The 22,280-nt window shown below is 46.6% G+C and overlaps 1 protein-coding gene across 3 annotated transcripts in view; it reads right to left on the bottom strand.

The window, feature by feature from the left end:
• Positions 1-6,041: 6,041 nt before the first annotated feature.
• The window catches only part of LOC147692533 (delta(3,5)-Delta(2,4)-dienoyl-CoA isomerase, mitochondrial-like), a 253,270-nt gene continuing 237,031 nt past the window's right edge, over positions 6,042-22,280 (bottom strand). For all 3 annotated transcript variants that reach the window (XM_086938749.1, XM_086938750.1, XM_086938751.1), the window contains exon 10: positions 6,042-6,708. In XM_086938749.1, the coding sequence (XP_086794875.1) occupies positions 6,604-6,708 (105 nt within the window). In that variant the 3' untranslated portion in view covers positions 6,042-6,603. The remainder of the gene's footprint in view (positions 6,709-22,280) is intronic.

The raw sequence follows: 22,280 nt of genomic DNA, 5'->3' as shown, positions 1-22,280 counted from the left end.
CAGGACGTGATGGTATGGGTGAAGAAGACAAGGCCTGTAAGATACCGATTTGCAAAAAGGGTGTTTTTCCAGGGTATTGTGTTCATATGTTTTACCAATGTTTTGCAGAGATAATATGGTAAAGATTTTTAAATGAGTCAGTTCCAGCTTCATCAACAGTTCTGAGGTCAGGCGGGGCTTCAAACAGGATCTATAGCTTCCAGCAATAGTCCCTAGGACCAAGTCGCTGAGGATGCCCACAGTGGGATGCACCTTAGGCAAACTAGGGGTGCACCATATTGGTCAGGGAGCACTGTCAAGAGGTATTCAGGGATAACTGTAGAAAGAAAAGGTGCAACACTGGTGGAGCACATGCAATATATATATTGTAAATTGTTAATTGTATTTATACATAGTAGATTAGTAATATGTACTTTATTTTTTTCATTGTGGATTACTTTTGGAAAGTTTGTGCTCTTCAGTTCTTGTGTGTTTGGTAGTGTTTTGAGTAGAGATAGAATGATGAAAATGGATTAGAAAAGTAAAGTTGTAAGTTGTTATTGGGAGTAGTGGACATGGGTGCTTCTTAGTTGGGTGAATTGACAAAAAAGTAAGAGGGCATTTGAAATGGGTGTTTGGGAGTTCTCAGTAGTAAGAAAAGGTTGGAATATGACTGCGAGAAATGAGACTTAAAAACATTTTTTTAATTAAAATAAAAAACATATATATATATATATATATTGTTTTAAAGAGGAACTATAGACCACTTAAAAGTTACTAGAAACAGCCACAATTGGCAAATGTACCTGCTCAATTGCAGATCACCCGGAGGCACAGTTCTGAACTGTTTATATACTTGGAAGATAAGCAACCAGAGGCATTGTTTATTACTGAAACATGGCTCAGAGGGGACTCCATGCCAGATGTTGTGATTCTCTTCCTCATCGATAAGCAATCACAAGGTGTGATCGTGTAGAGAAAAGAGGTGGGGGGGTAGCCTAATCTTTAGAGATGAATTGACAGGAAAATTCTAACCTATTTGTACACCGGGGAGCAAAAGCTTGCTTTTCTCCTTGGAGCTTTCTGCTACCTTCACCTTCTCAGGCATATTTATGTATTGCCCTCCTGGCCCAGATACTCAATTTAATCAAGCGCTACCTGATCTAGTGGCGGAACTCAGCATTCAGAAGGCAAACTTCCCTTTAATGGGGGATTTAAATCTGCATTCTGATGATGTTTGTGAGAGCGCCAAAAATGTACTACACAATCTGGCCACTATCCAAATGACTCAACTTGCCAAACTCCCTACTCATAGGCTAGGCCGTTGCTTGGATCCTATCTTTATAAATATTATTGATATGACCACAGACTCCCCCATTCCGATATTCTTGTCAGACCATCACATAGTGCCCTTTTGCCTACGCAGTACTGGGAACAAAGCTAATCAACCTCATTTGCCTAGACTTAGTAGCTGCTGGTCAAACTTGACGCAGCCATATGGAAATTCTCGCTAGCAAATTCTACCCCCCCCCCCCCCCCATAATGGAAGAAAGCCACGAAAAAATATCAGAATGCATTAAGAGTAGCTTGAGTCTCTCATATTAGCCCAAACATTTAAAATGTGCTTATCTCATCTAAAGAGTTATTTAAGCTGGTGAAGAGCCACATGAAGACGGCTAGAATTCAGTCGGGTCCTTCAGAGGTGCGTTGTAATTTGCTTGCCAACTTTTTTCTTGGAAAAGTAATTAATATCCTTTCTTCCCTGCCAAAGGACTTTGGGGCCTATTAGCAAGAAATAGCGATATTTATCGCTAAACGTGGTTAGCGACTTTTTTTATTTATTTTTTTAATCGCTGGCTATTGCTGGATATTTTAGCGGAGAAAACATGCTATTAGCAACGTTTTTCTCCATTGTGCTAAAATATCCAGCGATAGCGGCGAAATGCGAGAATATCGCTGGAAATCCAGCGATATTCTCGCATTAACGCCAATGGGGGCTTAATCTGATTATCCACACCCCATTGACTATACAGGTAAGCCAACATTTTACCAGGCGTTCGCTTATAGCGATAATCGCGATTAGCGAGATTTTTTTATCGCTTCGCCTGCCTTGCTAATAGGCGATAGCTGTGTTAGCGACTGTTTTCAGTCGCTAACAGTTTGGGTACGCCCACTTTGCATGTCATTAGCGATAAATATCGCTGACAGGCAAAGCGAGCCCCAAACCTGTAGCTATCGCCTAAAAGCTGTGGCTAACTGCTGTTAGCGACAGCTTGCTAATAGGGCAATAAAAATATCACCGCTTTAGCGGGAAAAATTCCTGCTAAAGCGGCGATATTGCCCATGCTAGTATGCCCCTTTGTTCCCAATAAGACACATTGTGCAGTAAGTCTGGGTAAGGATAAATTGCTGGCATTTCCTGCAATCAGCAACAAGGCCCCTGAAGAGATTTTAAAGTCAATTAAATCAGGGTCCCAGTTGGACGCAGTACTGAAACCGCTCTACTCGCAGCCACAGAACATTGAGAAAAACTTTGGATCGAGGCCGCACAGCGGCTATGATTTTGCTCGATATGTGCGCAGCCTTCGATACCGTATCCCATTCTGTTCTAATACAAAGGATGGAGGACGCAGGAATCTATGGAGCTGCGCTCAAATGGCTTGGCGCCTTTCTTGAAAACAGGAGTTTCCAGGTATGTGAAGACTCCCTGTTTTCTGCAGCTCCCCCCTTAAAACTTGGGGCTCCACTGGGCTCTTCCCTAAACCCACACTATTTAATCGGTATGTGCTCCCACTTGCGGAGATGGTGCAGACTCATGGCCTAGCATTGGTCTGCTACGCATATGATACACCTCAGATACAGATAAAGTCTATAATCAACTAAATGCCTGTTTGAAACAGATAACGAACTGGATGTCCCACACCAGCCTAAAACTTAGAGGTGAAAAAACTGGTGTTGTTGGCGACAACTATTGCCACTGTCAGGAACTGTGTTGGCCTGACAATTTAGGTGTACATATCCCTCCTACTCCCGCAGTCAACAGCCTCAGGTTCTGGATTGACAAACTCTCCATGAGGTACAGGCTAGGAAACTGGCATCAAGGTGCCTTGGACTTCTAAGGACTCTCTGAAAACTTCTACGCTGGTTTCCATTCCCTTTGCAGAGAGTGGCTGTGCAGGGGCTGGTGAATTTACGTTTGGACTATACAAAATCTCTTTAACAGAGGAAGTCCTAAGTTAGTGATAAAGATCAACTATCAACTCAAGATGACAAGTCAGACAGAAGACAACAATCTGAGATGTAAGAACACTGCCGCATAATAAAAGAGAGAAACACCTAACAAACAAAAACATGAACGCAAGATACTAACAAAGAAGCAAGCGAAGATATGTGGAAAAGCCCTCAACGTCACTAAAATTAAAAAGGTTGGCTTTACTGATATGATAGTGTAAATGTCGGGACCCCCTCTATACATATTTTGGTGACCGGGGAAGAGAGAGGAATACACTGTATATCACAATTTATCAAAATTCCCCCATGGTCAGATCATAATTTCTTTTCAGGCTTCGCTCTCACAATTTAACCATCAAAATTCACATTTAGTATAGGAATAACAGTCTCATATTTTTCATTTGAATCTCTTTTATTTCTTTTTTTCAATTTTATCAAAATTATTTAAAACAATTATTTTATTTATCTTTTTTTTAACGTTTTACAGAATCCTTTTTTTTAATTATATAAGTGTAATTCATCAGTTCATTAACATTTGTTACAATCCAAATACTTTATACAATGTAACATCAGTTATCATCATCTATGCAATCAAATCATGTATTTGTTTGTTCTGAAAAGTGCAAAGTGTAAAGATACGACAAGATCAACTATACCCCTAACACACATAACAACTACCTCACATACATCACATTCATACAGTTTCACACGCTTACAAATTCTAAAACAATCTCTAAGTTTGGAAATAACAAAAGATCTTAAAAGTTTCCTAACGCCAGGTCTACGCGTTTCGGTGGGATGTGACCACCTTCCTCAGGACCAGCTTAGAAATCGTTTTATCCTTTCATTCTTCTTTGTGTGCAGGGTATCTTCCAATCAAATCCGTGCAAGGCCTTTACCACACATTTACGTTAGTGGTCGATGTAAATGATCCCAATATAACACCACTAATATCGCTGCAAGTGTCCTATATATGGTTCTTCCTTCTGGCTTAGATAATACTACAGTTTGTTCTTGTGGATTCCCACAGAGTATCTTGTCTTTAGCGTTTGAATGGGCCTTTTCTTGTGCTTTTATTTTCGGTTTTTTCGGCAAAGGGGGCGCAGGTTTGGTCTATCTTTTAGATTTTGATTTCTGTCCAATCTTAGTGTTTTGTGGACAGGGGCTAACTTTCGAATCTTCTTATGTGTCTCCTTTCATACGTATGGCTTCGTTTTGCTGACTGAGTTGTGGCAATCGCTCCTCTGAGATGCGGTCTTCCTTCAATGGATTCTTCCTGCCGATTCTCCCCTTACACGGCATGCGACCCAACATAAAACATCAGATAACTATTCTTCCATGATAGTATGAACTTATGCTTATCTTTGTTCTAAAGACCAAGCCAATAAAGTGGTAGCAGCAGAAGTGGATTGAGAACCCTTGAGTGGTCTGTCAGGCGGCTCCGACTAAATGTCCCCGAGCAGTTTTGCATACCATGAGCAGTGCAGAGATGGCTGATAATTGCTTAAAGCATGAATGGATGAGATGCAACAGAGGTGCCCTAATTAACACACCTTTAGGTTCTTTGGTGTGACTTCAGTGAACCTAAAAAGGAGAAATGTAAACACCTAAAGTGAACTAGCTGCCCCAAATCAGCAGATAAGCAGGTGGCCCTAAAGCCTTTAATCCAGTATGGTTCATCCGCACATCACCACAGTTACTTAATGGTTAATCTGTTCCTTCCTCCTACTATATTAGTTATAGAGGTTGTAATACTTCCTGCAGCTTTGGATTTGCTTTTGTGGGGGATGAGCTGACAGAGGTATGAACCCAGCAGACTTCAGGCCCTGTTTGTGTAAACCTTATAGGGGATGTTGAGGCTGAGCTCAAATGTGCATTGCCGTATCATTCCAAGCCCAGTTTCTTGTGGAACTCATGGTGTGACACGCAGGGATGAGGTACAGACTGAGAATGCATTTCCTTTTGTCTATGTTGATAAAAAGGGCTGGAAAATGCAATATTGTAGTCTCCATGGAAATACCAAGCATCGTTTCCTATGGTAGAACAGATCAAGTGAACTTACACTGAGGGCAAATCTCCAAGTTTTGTTACCGAGCAAAGCTTCTCGTAGACACAAATTGGGGAACTGAATTAATCTGCCTGAAGGACATTATCATGCAGTACGTGTACCTGTGTGTCAGAAGCCATCAACTTAGACTACCGCCCTTTGTGACCTGCGGTGCTTAGAGTGAAAAGTGATGCTCACTGGGGTTTCCTCTCATTATGCAAAACGGACAAGGCATAGAAGGTCAAGGATGCAGTTACCAAGGCTAGTGCAAACTCAAATAAAACTTTATGTACTGGAGTTTGCTTTCTTGACATTTATCAGTGAGTCAGTAACTAATGCTATTAAGGTTAGCGGATCAAACGTAACAGCCAATGAAGGCGCAGGAGCATATCAAACGAACACACCTTAGAAACACAGGCTGCACCCAGTTAGGTGTGTCCGGGCTAGGTAGAGTGGCGTCAATATTCACTTAATTCCACATCCATCTTGGTCTGCCCTCGCACTACTTCAGCATTCTTTATTCTAGAAGCTCCTGATTTTTGATTGATCTGGTATTGTTAGGAACAGGTGTGTTTAAATACCCAAGCAATCATGTCTGCATAAGACAGATGTTTGGAGTTATTTGTCTCCAAAAGAGAGAGACGGTGGGACTGTGTAAGGGTGGCAGAAGGGAGGTGGAGTGAGGCTTAGTATAGCAATTGAGCATCTTAACGCTGGTTCAAGGGGCGTTGCCTGGAGCTTTGTTACATGAACTACACAGCACTCAAGAATGAATCGACAGAAGTAAACGTGATTATTTTTATTGAGTTTTGCCAACTATATACATTCATTTCAGAAGACAATGTAAAATTCACATTTATAAAATTCCTCAAGTATTCTACTAACTATGCCCAATAAAAGTTGAGAAGCCTACAAAGAGAGAAAAGGCTTTCTTCACAATTAGTGTGGTCAGTCACTTTGCATGCTGCTCCCACCACCGTGTCTCCAAGAGACAACAACATTAGATCTTAAGTGCAGTGCCTTTAATTTGGAACTCTCATCTTAGAAGCTCAGGAACATTTCCATCATCAAAACTTCCTGATGTTTAGAATAATCACTTTAATGTTATATCTTGTACTAAACCGTGTTTCACATTCAACAAAGTAGAACATTATTAATTGCATCTATTTTAACCAGCTGCCTTAAGGTGGCACAATTTTACTTGTGTTTCACTTTAACAGAGCTGCCCACTGCAATCAAAGCACAAGATTTAGAATCAATATTCCAATGAGATTCAGTCCAACACCTGAACCTAACTCCCAAAGATAGCTCTTCCAGTGCACAATGGTCCTTTTGTGGGGGCGACCTCAGAGTTTGGAGTATACAACATCCCGAGGGGTCTTCTTCTCCATTGCAGCCATCGCAGACTTCATGAGATCTTCTGTCTGCAGCATACTCATGTTCCAAGTAGCCTAAGGAGAACAAAGATAAGATGTCATGGGGATGCACTGAAAAGATCATTCTAAAGACATTCAGGAGCATTAACGCACCAAACTACCCACACACGATGAGGCGTGCACTACTTGTTCTTATGACTACAGAATGTTAAAAGAGACAATGCCACCTCATTAAAATCATAAGACTCAGAGAATCCCATCCACCAAACTCTAAAGAAGGCCGTGTCAAAAAGTGACGGATATCCTGTCTGCCATAACGTATCTAATATCCCATCCGCCGTACGTACCATAGGCTCTAATGCACGAATACTACAGACTGGACATCCACCACGTTTACGATGAAGTATCGCGTCCACCAAACTCTAAATAGGTCCCTTGTGATTTTGAAAAACAATGTCCGATCAAGAACTTAAACATACATTCTGGTGGGTCTAGGGATTATTTTCCAATATTCCCACAGTTGAGTGGGGGAATTAAGATGCCTTCCTGACACATGGGATAACTATGTGTCCTACTGAACCTTGAAAAACGATGGAACTAAACAAGGCCATACCTCCACTCTTCTCCAGGCTCTATCGGTCTTTATCCCTCAGACTGAGCTTCACTTGGCTCTAATTCCCTACTGTCAGTACCAAATTAAACAGCCACCTACTACCTGCAACTCTTATTTAATCGTTACTGATGCTGGAAAACATGATTGTACACCATCTCCTTAGATGGCAGCTCACCAATGCTCTCAAATCCTTTCTCATTGTGCTTGGAAAGCGAATGCCAGAATAAGCCTTTCCTTCAGGAGGAGGTGGGGGTCTCTGGTGAATCACAATATCCTAATCCACAAACCCCATGGTGTGGGCTCTTCTTGTGCAGAGCAGTGCATTTTATCGTTCACTGCTGTTTTAAAGGAGAAACAGTGTTGGGCAACTAGCAGTGACATGAGAGAGAATCTGCACTTGAAAGGAGATCTCTGCCCTGTTGCCGTCTTGATTGATGACCTGAGCGCTTTCAAGCAAAGAAGCGGAAAACCCAACGGGTCTTAAATTATAATTGCACTTATATAGTGCTTACTACCCTGGCCGAGGGATGTAGAATGAATTAACTGACAGAGCTCACCAAAACAGACAATGTGGTACTAGGGGCAATTAAATGCAACTTTAAAAACAATCCTCTGTGGTAAACAAATTACTTTCTGCTACAGGCTGCTAACTAAGCCTGAATTACTACAGCCTGCTAACTATGCCTGAATTGCTACAGGCTGCTAACTAAGCCTGAATTGCTACAGGCTGCTAACTAAGCCCGAATTAATACAGGCTGTTAACTATGCCTGAATTGCTACAGGCTTCTAACTAAGCCTGAATTGCTACAGGCTGCTAACTAAGCCTGAATTACTACAGGCTGTTAACTATGCCTGAATTGCTACAGGCTTCTAACTAAGCCCGAATTACTACAGGCTGTTAACTATGCCTGAATTGCTACAGGCTGCTAACTAAGCCTGAATTGCTACAGGCTGCTAACTAAGCCTGAATTACTACAGGCTGTTAACTATGCCTGAATTGCTACAGGCTGCTAACTAAGCAGGAATTACTACAGGCTGTTAACAATGCCTGAATTGCTACAGGCTTCTAACTAAGCCTGAATTGCTACAGGCTGCTAACTAAGCCTGAATTACTACAGGCTGCTAACTAAGCCTGAATTACTACAGGCTGTTAACTATGCCTGAATTGCTACAGGCTTCTAACTAAGCCCGAATTACTACAGGCTGTTAACTAAGCCCGAATTGCTACAGGCTTCTAACTAAGCCCGAATTACTACAGGCTTCTAACTAAGCCCGAATTGCTACAGGCTTCTAACTAAGCCTGAATTGCTACAGGCTGCTAACTAAGCCTGAATTACTACAGGCTGTTAACTATGCCTGAATTGCTACAGGCTTCTAACTAAGCCCGAATTACTACAGGCTGTTAACTATGCCTGAATTGCTACAGGCTGCTAACTAAGCCTGAATTGCTACAGGCTGCTAACTAAGCCTGAATTATTACAGGCTGTTAACTATGCCTGAATTGCTACAGGCTGCTAACTAAGCCTGAATTGCTACAGGCTGCTAACTAAGCAGGAATTACTACAGGCTGTTAACAATGCCTGAATTGCTACAGGCTTCTAACTAAGCCTGAATTGCTACAGGCTGCTAACTAAGCCTGAATTACTACAGGCTGCTAACTAAGCCTGAATTACTACAGGCTGTTAACTATGCCTGAATTGCTACAGGCTTCTAACTAAGCCCGAATTACTACAGGCTGTTAACTAAGCCCGAATTGCTACAGGCTTCTAACTAAGCCCGAATTACTACAGGCTTCTAACTAAGCCCGAATTGCTACAGGCTTCTAACTAAGCGTGAACTGCTACAGGCTGCTAACTAAGCCTGAATTACTACAGGCTGTTAACTATGCCTGAATTGCTACAGGCTGCTAACTAAGCCTGAATTACTACAGGCTGTTAACTATGCCTGAATTGCTACAGGCTTCTAACTAAGCCTGAATTGCTACGCACAAAAACTTGCCTACCTCAACGTTCAGTCGACCCTCTCTAAAACAGAGACAAATCCTAGGTTTATTTCAATTTGTCGGGTCAAGTGGTGAAAAACGGGATGTTGAGTCACACGAGTAGAATGGAACATGTGCACCACAGCAAGGACCCACATCTGCTGCACTTTTCCCCTGTGCCTTGCAGAAGGCTGCTGGGTGCTCACCTCCTCTGACAGTCAATCGCCCAGAAGGTCCATGCATGCCTCCTGCCCTGTAAGGTTGATGGCCGAACATCTAATAGACTGAAGAGGCAGATCAGCATGGCGCTGTGATAGACAGCTCCCAGAACTGCACCCACCAAAGCTTTCTGCTGCAGTAGCATGCTGTCGCAGATGGGCGCTTGTGGGGGCCTACCTCTTAGTCTTCCTTACTATCTCTGTGAGTGGCAGTTTGGGTTTGGAAAATCTTGAGCTCAAGGGAGTTGAAAGGTGCCCCGCTTCAAATCGGATACATTTATTCATTTCAAAGGCTCAATTTAAAAGAAGACTGGCTGTGACCCACTTTTGAAAGTCAGCAGGTGCCTACCATTCATTCCACTATTCTATGCCAAATTCAAATCAGTAAGTATAGTCTTGTAGGTTAACACACCTACTGCTGAGACACAGTTCAGGTGAATCCCTCCTTTTCAATGTCCACATGAAGAGTGGATTTGAAAGCTTTAGCTTGGTTCCCAGAGAAGAGTTCAGATTTTACATGTTTTTCTTTACCTTTGATTTTCTATCAGGCCCATTTTTTCCTTTCAATGTGCTATAGTGCATTTTGATTTCTATTGCATTGCCCACAGCCCATCACTTGGGCCTCAGCACTTTTCATCCTGCCCTCTGCCCATGTAGTCACCCTCTCCACATGCCACTGCATCCTCTACTGCTTTCAGTCATCCTCTCTTCTTATTTTTCTTGGTCTGCGGATTACCACCCCTTACATTTCACCTATGTCCCCGTTTTTATTCACCATTGTCTTCCTGCCTCTATCTATTTTCTCTGATCTATCTACATTTCCATACTGCAAAGATTAACCAAAAGGAAGCAATGACTTACAAGAATTTGTTCATAACAAAGTGTACTCGGGGGTCATAAGCATTTCAAAGCACTACCTGTCATCAAACTAATGCAGTGCTAAGTACCAATCAAAGGCAGTAGTGTACCACAGGCCCCCGCAGGGGGACCCGAGCTCCAGGCCCCCCCTTTCGCACTGTACTCTAGCTTGAGAGCTCCTGATTAAATCCAGAGCGGGGTCCCCTCCATGTACCTTGCAGGGGGGCCCCATCAAGTTTGTTACGCCACTGATGGAAGGGTCAGGACTGCTCGGGAAGCTAATTTTAGTGCCAGTGGCAACAAACCTACACCCTCACTAGAATCATATACAAAACAAGTATTGTCAGTTCATTTGTTTTGACTTTGTAACATAACATTGGCTACTGCACTAGTACATACAATAGGTTCTAGGCATGAACTTATACAGCAGTGAAGACCACATTAAACTAATAAAACATACGTAGCACATTCTCTAGAAACATTATTTTCACCATTTGAGGTAGAAACAATGTTTAGTGAAATTTGCAATAATTGTAAATTATGTGGTCAGTAAATCCACAATTATGTGGCAAACTCCGCAGTCACAGAATTGCATACATTTGATGACCTCACCATTGCTCATTGTTTTATGAAGAATTTATTTGCGACATGAGAACAAAACTTTCGTTTTCATTTCCTGAGCCTTTGGCCTCATGGTTTATGTCATCAGAAACCCCTCATTGGTAAGATTGGACCATATTACAGGTATTTTTATTGCATCCCCTCTTGCTCTCTTAATATATAAATCACTTTAACCCACTGTGATAGGCAAATAGACAAACCTGAACTAGCTAGGCTAAGGGCTGTGGTAAAATATCAATAGAATAGGAATGTTTACAAGGATTGACTGTTTGGAGATGCGGCAAACCCAGGATTCCCCTTTCTTTTCTCCCCCCACCCTTCCTCCCCTTACTGTTTTCTCCTAATTTCCTGTGATTATTGGTTGCGCAAAGTTGATAAGTTATGAATAAGTTTGATATAATTCCCATACAGTGCCATGGTTGGAGTCCCAATGACTCATATGAGTACGTTAGATGTATTTTCGTAAGTTAGATGTGAGATTGCTGTGCAGTGCCGTCCCGATAGCTGAATCCAGATCTTTGTGGTATGTATGCTGTGATCCTACAAGTGTTTAGTTTTACTGCTAATTAAGGTGTAAACACCCTTGCGATTTATTATGACCGGATACTGTAATGTGAATATATCTTGTCCGTAGAGCACTCAGCAGTAAACTCTAGACAGGTGGGAGGCTGTGCTCCTAAAACAATAGATGTTACCAATTGCTCACACCCCCCAAGAGTTATTAACCTCCCCCTGCATCTACCTCATATGTCCTTATTCTTGCAGGTGTTCCCGAACTCAGGAAGGAGCAATTTGAGTCCCATCAGGAACTAAAGAATAAATGTCTCCACTGGTTGGTAAATAATAGACATTTCAGATATGAGAACGTGGAGGAAATATTAACCACACGCAGGGTGGGTTGGCTTGGCAGATGTCAGAAGGACATATTCGGGGATTGCATAATAATTCATTTTAGAAATCCTAAAATGACCAAAAGTATTTTATCTAGAGAAGGTAGAAAATCACCAAGTGGTATCCAGGCCCTTCCACTATGGGTATTTTTACCCCCCCCCCCCCCCACCCATTTTTATGTTTTTTGTCAAGGGGAACAGCGAAGGAGAAATGATTACAAGACTTTTGCATCACCATACCTAGATCAGCATTGCCAGGGAAAGTCTATCTATACCATACCCAAAGCAAACAGATATAGTTGCCTAGATGGAGTAGATTGACTGAGGGAAAAGTCATCTACCACCATAACACAAACTGACCCAGCACAACTAGAAACTGATGTAGAGGTGGGAACAGTAGGGTCCTGTCTTATACCCAGATGGGACCAAAGCAGAAGGAGCATGAGCAGCTCCCCTGCTTGTACCCATAATGAGGGCGACCTAGCAAGGAAAGCTAATATTACAACTATATTATCATCAGGGCCTAGTCCCAAGGCTGACTGTGGGAGAATAAAAGCAATAACACTCTCACCCGTTGTAGAATCCCTACCACTGAAATCTATTAATCCCTCAATAATAAGAACTATATCTTGGAATGTGGCAGGGTTGAACAACAAGGTGGAAGACCCCACTTGGGGTTCCTTCACCAATCAATTTGATATCTGCATGTTCTAAGAAACGTGGGCTAGAGGGGTGATCTCTAGGTTGGGCTTTGCCACCTTTAGTATCCCTGCAACCTTTGAAGTTAGGGGGGACCATCTGGTGGCCTTACTACGTGGGTGGGTGTTCATTTAGGATGCCGGGCCGAGCAGATAAACACAGGGTCAAAAGACATACTATGTGTTTCATTACATTTCCCACTAAGGATGTCTGTAGCCCTCATTAATGTATACTCAAGACCCACAGTTTTAGCCAAAGAGTCACAATCGCTGGAGGAATTATCTAACTTTCTAGGCACCATTACTGATAAACATATGCTGATCTTGGGTGGGGATTTTAATTGGCAATTTGAGCCACCTGAGGGTATACTCAAGGAGGGATTATTTGAGGAGGACAATTTCTGGATAATTCCAGAGACTAGTTGCCCACCAGTAAAAAAATGGTCACACTTAGTGATGCAAATGAACTGCCTTACATTAAAATATTCCCTCAGAGCCTGTAATGGCAGATCCACTTCTGAAAACTCCAACAGTTACACTTTTTATCGAAATGAACGGGGATCACAACTTGATTATATTTTAATTGATTCTAAATCCTGGGAGAGGGTCTTAGATTTTAGGGTTATTCAACAACATGATAGTGATCATCATGCGCTGGCGTTGGAATTAAAAGGCCTTAATCAAGGGAGTGGTAATGTTACGGAAAACTCCATAGATCATAGGTTGACTTTCTCTAATTGCAGGGGACGAGCAAGATGGATGGACCTTAGCCAATCCCAAGCCAAAATGAGCTCCCTTTATGAAGTTTTGGTTCCAGTGCTCAAAACAGCTTCCCTCTCACTAAACCAAATGGGGGACGGCATAGATCTGGAGAGGCTGAAGAAGAAATACGCCAAATTAGAAGAGATCCCATTAGATTTCATCTATACAAAAAAAACAAATAGAAGAAAGAAAGAACCCCCCCCATCCGTGGTATAATGATCATTGCCGTAAAATCTAAAGAGCTCTGGTATTATCCATCAATGCCAATGACCGTCCGTCAATTAAACTAGCAAGGACGATATATCAAAAGGCAACTGTACAAGCAAAGAAAAGATGGGAAACTGAAAGATGGGAGGATCTGAAATGTGCTTTGGGAGCAAGGGACATGAGGTCATTCTGGAGAGTAATCAATCTGGATAGCTCTGGTCCTAGATCGCCGGCAGACCCTAATCTGGGAGAGGAATTTGGAGGGAACACTTCCAATCCCTCTACTCTATAGAAGATGTAGTGGTTGGTGGCCCAGATGATGGCTGCCCAATAGGGGTTGATCCTTCCTTTCACCCAAGAGATTCCAAAGTAGACACCGATGTCCCATGCAATGCAACCATAAGCCTAAATGAAATCAAGGGAGCTTTAGCAGAAATCGCACCCGGGAAAGCCCGGGCTTATACAAAATTCCAGGGGACCTCTTTCGCAATGAACCCTCTGTATGGGCGCCTTATTTTTGGGTTCTTTTTAATGCGATATTACAGGGTATGAAGATTCCCCGGAGTTGGGCTGGAGCCGAAAAAATCCCGATTTATAAAAAAGGCTACCCACTTCTGCCAAATAACTACAGACCAATCAGCTTGATTGAAATCTCACAAAAGGTTTTCGCGCGTTTAGTGCTCTTAGACTCCAATCTTGGATGGAGGAACAGAATATACTTACCTCCCTTCAGGCTGGGTTTAGGAAAAAATGTCCACTATCGACCAAATTCTTAGGCTCTAGATGCTATTCTGGAAGACTGTGTCTTTGGAGGGTAGCAGCCTCTATTTAATATTCGTTGGCCTCTGGTCAGCCTCGATTTGGTCCCTAGGGATAAACTCTGGTCAGTCCTCTATGATATGGGGGCCCCCACACATATAATTCACCTTATTAAGATACTACATGAGGAAAACTTTGGGCAAATTAGGTACGGCAAGGATGGGACTCTTACCGCACCAATCCCAATGAAGCGCGGAGTACGCCAAGGCTGCGTGCTAGCCCCCACCTTGTTTAGTCTTTAAATCAATGGTTTAATAGATTATTTAGCAACAGTAAAAGATCTCAATGCCCCTAAACTAGCCTCCTGCCCGATTTCCGCAATGATGTTCGCGGACGACACCTTGTTGTTGTCAAAATCCCCTATGGGGATCCAGAGGGTTCTCGATAAATTTGAATTTTTCTTTCAGGCAAAGGGGTCTGGAAATGAATCTGCAGAAAACCAAATTTATGGCGTTCAACTGCCCTAAAATTACAAGATCTAACCCTATATTATCTGGTAAACCCCTAGAAAGAGTTATCTCTTTCGACTACCTAGGGGTAACAATATCAGAAAAAATGGAGTGGGGGGCTCAAGGTAAAAAATCAGCTCTTCAATTAATGCAATCCTCAGGAGGCATCATGAAGGTCTTTTGCAAATCTAGCCAAAAATGATTGAGTCCGGCCATTGAAATGTATAAAGTACAAGCACGGGGTGGGGCACTATATGGCGCAGAACTCTGGGGGCATGTGAATCAAGAGAATCTCACCCAAGTAGAGAACAGTTTCATAAGAACAGCTAGTAAATCTCCCAAGGAGCACTCCGCTTATTCTTTTACGTTTAGATCTAGGCCTTTTGGCAATTGCGGATATAATAGCTCTGAATCCTTTACTCTACTGGCGTCGCCTCTGGGTTACCCCCGAACCTTTATCATATAGAGAGGAATTAAGGGAAATATTGAACCTGCGAGGGGCTGTTAGACTCCCATGGTTTGCCCATTACAAACAGTGGCTGGTTCGTCTTGGATTGGATGAGCTGTGGGATCATCCGGATACCGTCTGTCCCAGCCACCCCAGAAAATTATTGAAGGCATACTACGACCAGTACAAACTATCTCAACTTCATAGTTGCCTCCGAACTGGTAGATTAACTACAGCTTTCCTAGAAATTAAAGATAGGCTTAGCTTTGAACCGATTTTAGATGAAATTAAACTGGCAGCGGCCAAGAAGCTATACCTCCAGTTCAGATATGGGACTCTTCCTCTTCGATGTTTTACTTATAAATGGGGGATGTGCAAAGTGCAAATTGCCCTGTGTGTGATTGTACTGAAGAGACTATTCCGCATGTTTTATTCATCTGTCCTGCCTATCAAAAGGCAAGGAAACAATGGTTGGTCCAGATTTGTAGGAACCTAGGTACTAGATGTTATTCGAAGGCACTCAGGATACTGAAGTATGATACTAGTATGCCAATAGTGTACTCAGTTGCAGGGGTCCTACTTTCTATGTGGTGCACATGCCGGACACACCTGACAGCATGAGTAAGGAGCCATTGGGCGTCTTTCCATGCCAGATGTGAATCCTTCCATCAGGAGTTGGATAACAATTATAATACTTTAGTCCGTTAGTTTTAAATTAGGCCTTGTTTCATATTAGAATAACTCAAGATTGTCGTTGGCCCTAGACCCCAGTGTAGAGAACCTTGATTCTCGGGTACCACGTCTGAAGAACGACAGAGTATAGGTCAACTTTTTTTACTATGTATGCAAAGTAAATGTTTTTAGGTAATTTATTTATTTATTAAGCATATTTGCACTACCTGAGTATGGAGCACTATAAACTGCCACGAACAAACCTTTGCTTTTTGCACTTTCCTATGATAAATTAACTTGACGTGCATTTTATTTTATTGTTATTGTTGCAAATTTTAAAGCACAAGTTACTACTTGTGTAACGATATATCTGTAAGAGACATTAGTTAGTGATAGATTCCTTACCTTAGAATATCCCCAGGCGTCAGACTGGATCCGGAAAGTTTTGCGTAGCAGTACCCTTGCGCGTCGGTAGGCGTCGTCTGCGGCTCCGCGTCCATCGTCGGCGTCGTGGGCGCCGTGATGATGTCGTCGGAGTACTTAGACGCCGCCTCCACGTGCTGACGTCAGTTCTTAGCCACAGCTTTTCCGCGCCAGAAGCGCAGAGCCATGACAAAAACCGACACTGGTGCCAAGAAACTAGGGCCCTGAAAGGGGATGACCTTAACCCTAGATATCGGTTCGCAGAACGGGCAGGATGGGTGGGCAGTAAGGAATCTATCACTAACTAATGTCTCTTACAGATATATCGTTACACAAGTAGTAACTTGTGCATCTGAAAGAGACACGTTAGTGATAGATTCCTTACCTTAGAATAGATACCCCAGCAATACCATAGCCGTGGTGGTAGGTCTGCGAACCAATATTTACACCAGAAAGTCCTGGAGAACGGAGCGGCCAAAGTAGCCGTCTCTCCGGACTTGACTGTCCAGGCAGTAGTGCCTAGCAAACGTGTGCAACGAGGCCCACGTAGCTGCCTGGCAAATGTCCTGCAAGGGCACACCTCGGCCCAAGGCAGTTGTAGTGGCCGTGGCTCGAGTGGAATGAGCCCGCAGCCCAACAGGTGGTTCCTTCTTAGCCAAGGAGTAACACGCCTGAATGCACATGATAATCCATCGAGAGATGGTCCTCTTGTGCACCGCTTTCCCTTTCTTAGCGCCCGCGTACCCAACAAAGAGTTGATCATCCACCCGGAACTGGCGTGTGCGATCCAGATAGAACGGGAGCGCACGTTTTGGGTCCAGACGGTGGAGCCTCTCCTCCTCTCTCGAGGGGTGCGGAGGCGGAAAGAAGGTGGGCAATGTGATGGACTGCCCAATGTGGAAGGCCGTGACCACCTTTGGCAAGAAGGAGGGCCTAGTCCTCAAAACAACCTTGTCCGGATGGACTGACAGGAAAGGAGGCTTACAAGAGAGGGCCTGGAGCTCACTCACTCTCCTGGCAGAGGTGATGGCTACCAGGAAGGCAGTCTTCAAAGAAAGAAGGCGAAGTGGACAGTTATGAAGTGGCTCAAAGGGAGCGCACATCAGAAAGGTTAGAACCAAGTTCAAGTCCCACTGAGGCATCACGAAAGGAACAGGAGGAAAGGTATGAGTGATGCCTTTCAGGAATCTGTTAACAATAGGGGACTTGAACAAAGAAGGTTGGTCAGGCAGCCTTAGTAAGGCTGAAAGAGCCGAAAGATAGCCCTTGATAGTGCCCAGAGCAGAGCCCTGCTGGGCAAGAGAAAGAAGGAAGAGAAAAACCTCAGAGAGAGGGGCATTGAGGGGATCCACAGCCTTTGCTGTGCACCATGCCACAAATCTGTTCCACCTGCAGGCGTATACCGTCTTTGTGGAGGGACGCCTGGCTGCCAGAATGATGTTGCAAACCTCAGGAGGCAAGTCAAATGGCCTCAACTGTCGCCGCTCAATCTCCAAGCATGGAGGTGGAGACTGGACAGGTTCGGGTGGAGGACCGTCCCCTGCTGCTGCGACAGAATGTCCTCCTGAAGAGGCAGACGAATCGGGGGATCGACTGACATGCTGAGTAGCTCGGGATACCAGTACATTCGAGCCCAGTCCGGAGCCACAAGGATGACTTGTGCCCGGTCGCGCTTGATCTTCTTCAGCACTCTGGGCAGAAGAGGTATAGGCGGAAAGGCGTACAACAGACCGCAGCTCCACTCGCGACGAAAAGCGTCTCCGAGCGAGCGCCGCCTTGGAAATTCCAACGCGCAGAACTGATGACATTGCGCGTTCTCTTCGGTGGCGAATAGATCTAACCAAGGCTCTCCCCATCGCAGAAAGAGGCCTTGCGCCACGTCCGAGTTCAGACGCCATTCGTGATCCATCGAGCACTGACGGCTGAGTTCGTCCGCCCTGGCGTTCAGAGAACCGGCCAGGTGTTGAACCACCAGAGTCACGCCCTGATGTTCCAGCCATTGCCAGAGACGCAGAGCCTCCTGGCAAAGGGTCCATGACCCCACTCCGCCCTGTTTGTTGCAGTACCACATGGCGGTAGTGTTGTCGGTGAACACCTGCACTGCACTCCCTCGGACAGACGGGAGGAATGCCTTCAGTGCCAGACGAATCGCCCGCAGCTCCAACAGGTTGATATGGAGCCGGGACTCCGCCGGAGACCAGAGTCCTCTGATCTCCGCCACTCCCAAGTGGCCTCCCCAGTCCTGGAGGGACGCGTCCGTCACAACTACGTGCTCCGGTTGGGGAAGGGAGAGGGATCTGCCGTTAACCCAATCGCGGTCCGAGAGCCACCACTGCAGCTGTCTCGCAGTGCCCTCAGAGATCAGGACATGGTCGCACAGGTTGCCCCGGTGCTGGGCCCACTGAAACTTCAGGTCCCACTTACAGAGCTCGCATCCGCCACCGTGCGTGATGCACCAGAAGGATGCCGGAGGCCATCAGCCCCAGAAGCCGCAGCGTCAACCTGACCGAAACCCGGGATAACGGCCGGAAGACCGGAATCAGAGCCTGTATATCCGAGACTCGCTGTTCGGGCGTGTAAACCCGAAACTGCGCCGAGTCGAGAACCGCTCCGATGAAAAGGAGCTTCTGAGAGGGGCACAGGTGTGACTTCGGCACATTGATGGAAAATCCCAGCTGGTGCAGGAGATCCGCCGTAGTCTGGAGGTGGCTGACGACTGTCTGGGGCGAGCCCGCCTTCAACAACCAGTCTTCGAGGTAGGGGAAGACTGACACCCCTAACCTGCGCAGGTGAGCTGCGACCACCGCCATCACCTTCGTGAACACCCGTGGGGCGCTGGTAAGGCCGAAGGGGAGCACGGTAAACTGAAAGTGCTCGAGGCCTACCGTGAACCGCAGGTAACGCCGGTGGGCCGGCAGGACAGGGATGTGGAAGTATGCGTCCTGCAAGTCCAACGCTACCATCCAGTCTCCTGGGTCTAGGGCAGCCAAGACCTGAGCCAGTGTCAGCATTTTGAACTTCTCCTTCCGGAGGAAGCCGTTGACGTTCCTCAGATCCAAGATAGGGCGTAGGCCCCCTTTGCCATTCTTGGGTACCAGGAAGTAGTGGGAGTAGCAACCACGACCTACTTCTGGCCCAGGAACGCACTCGATGGCCCCCTTGGCCAAGAGGGCCGAAAATGACCCCCCGATACGCGGTGGTGTTGCGGTGGCATGGCTTGAGGGGTCGTCTCGAAGGGGAGGGAGTAGCCCCTTCAGACGATCTGCAGCACCCACCTGAAGTGACTGTGCGCCAGTGAGAGAGGTGATGGCGGACCCTTCCTCCCACTGGCGTCACATGGGCCGAAAAGCACGTTCTAGGAGGGTTTTGAGGCGGATGCTGCGGGGGCAGGTGTGGACTGGCTCCGCTTGTTCCCCCGACCGCCTCCACGGCGGTTTCCACGGCCGCCGCCGCGCTGGACGATAGTTTGCGGCGAGTGACTGGCGGCACGCGAGGGAACGCCCCTTCCTTGGCCGCGAAAGGCACCCATTTGCTGGCGCGGGGCCGAGAGGCCCAAGGACTTGGCCGTAGCCCTGGAGTCCTTAAAGCGCTCAAGCGCGTGGTCTGCCTTGTCGCAAAAGAGGCGACGGCCATCAAACGGCATGTCCATGAGTGTATTCTGGACGTCTGCCGAGAAGTTGGCGGATCTCAGCCAGGCGTGGCGTCGTATCGCCACTGTCGTAGCCATCGCTCTGCCCAGCGAGTCAGTAGTATCCAGTCCGCACCTGATGGAATACTTCGCTGCGTCCCGGCCCTCCACTAGGGCTTGGCCGAGTTTGGCCCGTACCTCCAACGGGCACTCTGGCAGCACTTCCGCCACCGTTTCCCACAGAGAGTGGGTGTAACGGCCCAAGAGGCATGCGGTGTTGGAGGACCGCAGTCCCAGGCTAAGGGACGAGAACAGTTTCTTGCCGTAGGCCTCGTACCTCTTGGATTCCCGATCGGGGGGAGCCGTCGGGAATGCGGTGTGGGAGTTAGAGGCCTGGATAACCACACTCTCGGGGTGGGGTGGGTGGACAGGAAACTGGGGTCGCCCGGAGCCGGGCGGTGGCGTCTGGCCACGTTCCTATCTACAGGCGAACCTGTAGCGGGCCTGGACCAAGTGCCCAAAAGAACGTCCGTCAAGGCCTCATTAAACGGCAGCAGAGGCTCCGCGGAGCATGACTGCGGCTTAAGGACCTCAGTGAGGAGGTTAGTCCTCACGGCCGCGACGGGGAGCTCAAGGCCCAAGGCCTTGGCAGACCTCATCAACACCACACCATAAGTCGCACCCTCCTCCGAAGCCACGGTAGGAGGAGAGACGAATCCAGTTTCTGGAGAGGTCTCCAGGCCACTGGCCTCCCCAATATCTCCTGTCCAGTCCATGGTAGACTGACATTCCCTCGTCAGAGGGTCCTCAGACCCCTCCCAATTCTCCTCTTCCCCCATCTCCTGATATTCAGGGTCATAAGCGAATGAGGACGGTTCATAGAGATGAAAATCTCCGACCGGCGTAGAGAGCGGCGCCGATAGGCGTCGTCCCGACGTCGGAACCGATTGAGAGGAGGCATCGGGGACGGCGCCGGCCGAGGCCGACGCCGGAGGGGACACCATACGGACCGACGCTGGGGGGGTCGTAAGGTCCACCGGTGACGATCCATCGCCCGAGGAGGGCCCAGCGGAGCCCTGCGGCACCGAGCCCGAAGGCACCGACGACGCCGGGACCGCTGCACCCTGCGGCGCCGGGCCCGAGGGCGTCGGCGGTGTCGGGATCATGGAGCCCTGCGGCGCCGGGCCCGAAGGCGCCGGCGGTGTCGAGGCCGAAGCACCCGACGGCGTCGGGGTCGTAGCCCCCGACCCACTAGGGCCCCCAGACGGGTTCGCTGGGCCCGAAGGCGCCGTGGAACCCGTCGGAGAAGAAAGGGACCTCATGGCCATGGGGAAACGCTCAATCTCCTCAGGGACCGGGGGGTATGGAGCCGAACGCGGCGCCCGCGACTCCTGAGGAGCCGCGTGGGCGGTGTCACCCGAACCCCCGGCCACGTCGCGCGAGCGTCGGGGGGAGTCAGAAGAGCAATGATGTCTCTTCGACTTCTTGTGTTTCTTACCTGATGAATTGGACCCAGAGGAGCGGCTCCGTCCCCGCGACCTGTCCCTCGACCTCCCGTGGGACCGGGACCGGGACCTCACACGGCGCGGGGCCGACTGGCGGATCTCGAGTCGCCTGCGGGACCGCTCCCGCCTGGCCTTCCTCGACAGGGCCCGACAGTTGGAGCAGGCCTCGTCGTCATGGTCGACGCCCAAACACATCAGGCACAAGCGGTGGGGATCCGTGACCGACATGGTATGGTCGCACTCGTCGTAATGCTTGAAGCCGGGCATCCCTAACGGCACCGTCGGAGTCGTAAAGACTTCGAAAGGGATCAAAAAGATCACAAAAGGTTAGTCAAAAAGTGACTAGGGAACTGCTCTTTCCAGATCTGCGCTGGCTGGCGCGGAAAAAAGAAGAACTGACGTCAGCACGCGGAGGCGGCGTCTAAGTACTCCGACGACGTCATCACGGCGCCCACGACGCCGACGACGGACGCGGAGCCGCAGACGACGCCTACCGACGCGCAAGGGTACTGCTACGCAAAACTTTCCGGATCCAGTCTGACGCCTGGGGATATTCTAAGGTAAGGAATCTATCACTAACGTGTCTCTTTCAGATTGTATTGTTATGTTTTGTGATTGTACTTTTTGAGGTTCTGTTAACCAAAATAAAGTCTTTTTGAATTGAATTGAATATATCTATAAAATCTGAAACAAATCAAGCAAAATAAAAATAAGGAACAAGGATTGAAGAAGACCAACATATTAAGCATTTTTAACTATATTCTGAACTCAGGCTTTTTTTCAATGTTTTATTACATCAGCTAAGGAAGGAGTGGTCTATTTACTAAGTTGTCAATGACACATGTTTGAATCCAG

This window comes from Lissotriton vulgaris, chromosome 9, assembly GCF_964263255.1.
Source record: "Lissotriton vulgaris chromosome 9, aLisVul1.2, whole genome shotgun sequence".
In the NCBI taxonomy this organism is placed as follows: Eukaryota; Metazoa; Chordata; class Amphibia; order Caudata; family Salamandridae; genus Lissotriton; species Lissotriton vulgaris.
Note: the sequence above shows the minus strand (reverse complement) of the source record. Positions and strands in the feature narration are given on the sequence as shown.